Source organism: Poecilia reticulata, linkage group LG14 (genome assembly GCF_000633615.1).
Source record: "Poecilia reticulata strain Guanapo linkage group LG14, Guppy_female_1.0+MT, whole genome shotgun sequence".
In the NCBI taxonomy this organism is placed as follows: domain Eukaryota; kingdom Metazoa; phylum Chordata; class Actinopteri; order Cyprinodontiformes; family Poeciliidae; genus Poecilia; species Poecilia reticulata.
Window position 1 is genome coordinate 23,002,593 of NC_024344.1, and position 6,000 is coordinate 23,008,592.

Genomic DNA, 6,000 nt, shown 5'->3' on the forward strand with positions numbered 1-6,000 from the left:
TGGGGAATTGAGGAGTAACATGAAGGCAAATATGAAGGTAGAAGAAGAAAACTAGGCAGATTTAAAAGTGTGTTGGGATAATTGCTGCTGCTGCCGCTGACTAGACAGACAGTAACTAGACGGATAGTAGTGGAGTTAAAATTTTCCCAAACAATAGAGGTTTAGTTGCAGATCATTACTTAGCATAAGTAGTATTCTGCAGATTGACCTGGAAAACATCAAATCTGTTAGTTTTGCACAGCATAAGCTATCAAAACAAGCAGAAAGCCGAATTTCAGCTAATATTCAGGAACTAAAATCATTTAGTTGCAGCTCTACTTCAGAGATGTTTTCAAAAAATGTCTGTGAAAATCCCAGCTGTTCCCGCTGTGTTAACATGCTGTTCGGCCTCCTGAAGGTGTTGTTGAAACCTGTACAGTTTAAACTTCACCTTTATTTTCTTTTTTTCATGTTTAAGATTTTTTTTCAGCAAATCAATTTTAGCAACAAAATCCTGTACTAATAACCTCAAACTCTATTTTTTAAAGGGAAAAATCTCTGCAGTAGTGTGTGTGGAGTCGGGATATGATGTCCTTTCTGCTCAGGCCAGACATAAACCGCCTCGCAAAGTTAACGTTAGCATGTCGCACAAACAATGGCTGGAAATTTATTTTCATATTTTCCTTTCCATTATTTCTGCAAATAAGAAAACCTGATCAATTATACAGTGTTATTGATGAGGTTTCATTCCAGTAAAAATGTGGTTTTACAGCTAATGCAGATTGTAGAATGAACTTGCATTTCTGTCCTGACTACTAACAACAGGTGTGTGTATGCGTGTGTTCACAGCATCTGGAAAGCGAGAAGGAGTCTTTGGAAAGAGATCTGGCTTTCAAAGCAGACCAGGCTCTGCAGTATGAGTCCCTCATAGAGAACGTCAGAGAGAGCAACAACAAGCTGCAGGTACTGTCTGTCATTCAAGTGATCTAACACTTATAATCAGCTCATGTGATGTATGAGTTTAATTTATTACATTTGAACCCAAACTAAGCCAAAGTCGTATCACATACGACTTTGGCTTAGTTTTTTTTTTTCTTCCGGCTGAATCATTGAATGTGTGGATAATTATTCCCTCATGGTTTTGAATGGAAATTTGTTAAATGTATTGCTACAGACATATTTGAATAAGATACGTGGTTAGTACAGTGCCAGGGTGGAAAGACATCAGCAATGTCCCACATTAAAATGAACTGTTGACAGACAAACTGAACTGCAGAGGGAGAGTGATGCAATGACCCAGTCAAAGTCCACATCTCAACAAGTTCTGTAGTTGGACTATAGGGGGAGCTGTACACTCATGAATGTCTCAAACTACCGAACCAATGTTTTAGTTTATGGATTTTTATTTAAGTTGCAACCTTTCTGAATAAAGTATTTAAGTGAAGAGTTTGTGTGTTTTTGTGCAGCTGTCCCTGAAGGAAGCCCAAGCGTCCCAGCGTTCCCTGGAGAGTCAGCTCTCCACTTGCCGAAGCAGCGACTCGGTCGGCAACTTCAAGATCAAAGAGTTGGAAGGAAGAATGAGAGGACTGGAGAAGGAGAACGAGATGCTCAAACAGAGGGTAGAGGTCAACTTCCTCCAAAACATGGACTATCCATCCATAAAGAAATCTGATTGGCTTACATATAGACTAATATTTTCTTGTGGACACTTTCTGTTGTGATGGACAACAAAAAATCCCTTGAATTCATTAGGGTTTGTTATATTATGTTTATTTATTTATTTTGTTCTGTGTCCTTACATTTTTTGTCCGTCTGTCTGTTTTGTTCAGCTGGCCGGACAATCCAGCAACGGCAACCTGCACCTCAAAACAGAGGCGCTGGCTCAGCACTACAAGCAGGAGCTGGAGACCCTGAAAACGGAACGAGACAGAGAGATAGAGAAACTGAGGGTAAGATGCAAAAGAAAAAAAAAGAAAATAAAAATACAAAAAAACTAAGCAGGCTTGAAAACATCTTGTTAAAGTCACAGTAGTTTAAAGTGAAATCCCAGAAGACCTGTGTAGAAGTTAGATTTGTACATTTTGCGATAATTGATTCCTTGCTGTCAATTTGGGTCCCAGTTTGGTCAAACTTTACAAAACATAGCAGATCTACAACTTCTTAAGAAATGTATGAACTGCAAAAAAATGTAGCAAAACTGTAAAATGCCAACTATGACCAACCGTTCTCCTCCTCTAGCTAGCAATCAATCTAGCTAACTAATTATCTAGTCACAGCTACCTGTCTAGCTAGCTCCACCTTCCTTCCTTACTTATCTTTTTCTACCTCTCTTACCTTATATTTTTATTAAATTTTTTTCCAATTCCCATCCTTTCTTTCTTAGTTTTTTCTTCTTTCTGTTTTCATTCTTTTCATCCTTGTTTTGTATTTTCTTGCTATTTTCTTTCTCTATCTCCTTTCTTTCCTTGCTCTCCTTCTGTTTCCTTCCTACCTTCTTTCCTCTCTGTCTTCCTTCCCTCCTTGATTCCTGTCTTATTTCCCCCCCTTTTTTTGTTTAATAACCGAATAGATGTATGTTATAGTGTAAACTCATAGGAAACCTTTACATTTATACTTTGAAAAGTTTAACTCTTAACTTTGAGTGTGGACTTAATAATTGGTTGGAACATTTTTTGTAGAAAAGTGCTTGTGATGAAGATTTAGCAATTTTTTCCCTTTATATGGCTGAACAAAATCTGCATGTTTTTGCTTATTCTTTCCCTCCTCTCACTGTGATGGGCCTCAGTCTCAGATATCGAAGTTGCAGATGCAGATCACCACGACCACCACCACTACCACCAAATCCTCATCCGCAGAGAGCTCTCTCCAGCTGAAGATCTCAGAGCTGCTGTCCAAGTTGGAGCAGCGGGAGATCACCATCAAGCAAAAAGAGGAGGTTTGAAACATTCAACACGTCCTTCACTGTAATGTTTCACGTCAGATATTGATCTAATCTACTGGAGATCAACAACAACAAAAAATGATATTTCATCTCTTAGAGTTTAAACCTTTCCTGAATTTAGGGTAAAACGTGGAAATACTTCTTTGCCTCTCCTCTATCGGGGGTCAGAATGTGCAATAAACGCAAAGCAGCATGAAAACTACTCTACTGTTATCAGAACCACAGTATGAAGCTGCCACCACCATGCTTGAGAAATGATTCAGTCCATGTAGGAGCTTCACATACTTGTCCTCTTTGTGGTCTAAGAGCTCAATCTTTGTACAGAAGAATCATCTGGCCTGTCCATGTCAGCAGATTTAAGTTGAGGTTGAAGGTGTTTATTTTGTACTGAGCTTGCTCAGCAGCCTCTCGGTACATGTTGCTGTTAAACTGACATCGCTGTGGACAGCCCTGGTGGCTCCGGAGTTGTTCCAGAAGCTGTTTCAGTCAGAAACATAGAGGAAACCAACCAAATCAAATAAAAGCTCCCATTTTTGGCAAGAGGTCAGTAAAAGTAAAGTTTAAATATATCTTATGTACAACTTTATAATATTTGCACTCTGGTAAACCATATACAGCTAAACAATGCCTATTGGAATACTTAGGCAGTAGTTGGCACACTTCTGCTATTAGCGTAAGTAATTTTTTGTTTAGCTCAGCTTTCCTAAAAAACTAACTAAAGTTTTCCTAGAAAATTCAAAATGCTGAATGTTTCCTAGAGATTGTTGAAATTTCATGTTTGTTTTTCTTGTTTTTTTATATTTAAAATAACACATTTTCTGATACTTTTACAGATTCAAACATTATAAGTTCTTAGAATACCAGCAGCTGTGAAAAATTAGAACTATTGGGAACGGCTTGCCAGCTCATGACCCAGACAGAGTGGTGAGGAGTTTGGCTCTTGACTGGGGGATAAAAGTTTACTACTAGCGAAAAACAATAATTTTAAAAGCTGGTGAGAATATTGTCTATGTAGAATATAAATGTGATAAGAAAAATAACCTGGAGGTTGATGAACTTACTATATTATATTAAATAATGTGAGCAGCTTGCACTTAGAAACACAACACCTGTGGTTTGTTTTTTTAATTACTTCAGAGGTTAGCTGCTGCCTTTCTGGTCCAACTGCATTCTGAGGTTTCAACACTTTTTTCTGTTCAGCCAATTAAAGCACATAAATATTTGTCTTATCAAGCTTCATCAGACACCTGCGCCACAGTTTGTAGCGCCTGAAGTGAATTCAAGTGACTGGAAAACGAGGATTAATTCCTTAAAACATGCAAGAGGGAAATGATGGTCTCTGTAGAACTTATGAGACGTATTTCAGAGAGTATTAAACTGTTACTTGTGGTCAGGAGTTCCTTGCTCAGCCTTTTTTTTCTGAAACTGATTGAACTTTGTTGACTGTGAGCTCTCTTTGCCTTCAGGAGATCAGAAGACTGTTGATGGAGAGGAACGACAGCTCCAAGAACGTCACCAAGACGATTATTACCAAGAGGTACAGCAGTCACACGGCACACTGCTGACCTGAAATCAGTTATTCACTTTGTGAAGTATTTAGCTTAAGAAAAGATGGCAGTCATTTCATTCATTTTAGTCCGACAGCACAAAGCTCTAAATTTCTCAGTTTATGTCCTGTAAAATACTTTATGCAAGTTATTATACAGTTCATGTATAATAGTTTACAGTTTATGGGCCTTATGCCATATTTACCAGTCAGTATTCAACTATGTTGTGGGTTAATATGTGTATTATATTATTTTCTTTACACATCAAAAATTAGCCAAAGGTCGTTGATAATTTCGTACATTGTGTTTCAATCTTTCATTTGGTGTCGATTCACAGCAAAGTTTTCTGAAATGACAAACCAAAAAAAACGGTTTTCCATTCATATCCAGTTCAATCTGATGTTCAAATTAATTCAGATCCATCTAATTAAAGCGTAGAGCTGAGTTTTATTATAATGGAACACAAAATGATTTGTCAGACGTCTCCTCTGCCTCCTGAGTCACTACTAGGTGAATATCATTAAATAGATTACTATACTGATATCACAAATTTACATTAAGCACACTAAAACGAGTCCCATGGTTCTCCATGTGTTTGGCTGTGCAGGTACAGGAACCAGTACCCGATCCTTGGTCTGCTTAGCGACGACTACCAGGCCACTTCACCTGTTAAAGAGGCCAAAACCATCGTCATCGAGAGAACCGGAGAGATGATCAAACAGGTATAAGGGTGGAAGGAGAGGCCTACTGAGAAACCTGCTGACTTTGAGGCATGGAGTCATGTTCCTTTTTAGTTAGTGAAAACTTTAACCTGAGCCAAATGGCTCAGAGTTTTCTCTTTATTAAAAGGAAACTCATATTAGACCTTTTTTTAAAGGTGATGTGTCTAATATAAATTGAATTCTTTAAAGTATACTAAACCATCAACTTTTTAAAATAAAATTAACAATTGCCTTAACTATTACCAACCAGTTAAACTTTGTATTAAAATTTAAACTGCACCAAGGAAGACTACAGGTTAAAGCCTGCTGGCTTTAACCCGGAACTAAAATGATTCTTTTTTAAATAGATGTTTGTATCCAAATCACAAACCACCGACATCCTGTATGTTGGGGCAACAAGGCTTCCTTTAGATTATAGAACAAACCTGTAATGATTCCACCTTGTGGTGAATGTTTGCTACTGCTGAAAGTTTAAGGCTCTGGGACAAAAATCTAATAAATGGATGATGTTTTATAAATGTGAGGAAAAATAAATAAATTAATACTTTCAGGGAATTTTCTGTTTTCCACAAATTTCTAAAGGCAGGTATTTATTTACTTGTGTTTTATGTCAAAGCAGCCAGACCTTTTTATCTATTGAAGTTATTTTGATGAGGATAGTGGTATTTTTGTGAATACGAGGTGGACAAAAAAAAAAAACAGACGAAGAAACAGACGACAATCCATCCATCCATCCATCCATCCATCCATCCATCCATCCATCCATCCATCCATCCATCCATCCATCCATCCATCCATCCATCCATCCATC

The 6,000-nt window shown here is 37.6% G+C and overlaps 1 protein-coding gene across 1 annotated transcript in view; it reads left to right on the forward strand.

The window, feature by feature from the left end:
* The window catches only part of pof1b (POF1B actin binding protein), a 34,712-nt gene that overhangs the window by 24,251 nt on the left and 4,461 nt on the right, over nt 1–6,000 (forward strand). The window contains exons 7-12 of the mRNA XM_008428481.2: nt 829–942; nt 1,446–1,598; nt 1,809–1,928; nt 2,765–2,914; nt 4,387–4,457; nt 5,075–5,189. Of these exons, the coding sequence (XP_008426703.1) occupies nt 829–942; nt 1,446–1,598; nt 1,809–1,928; nt 2,765–2,914; nt 4,387–4,457; nt 5,075–5,189 (723 nt within the window). The remainder of the gene's footprint in view (nt 1–828; nt 943–1,445; nt 1,599–1,808; nt 1,929–2,764; nt 2,915–4,386; nt 4,458–5,074; nt 5,190–6,000) is intronic.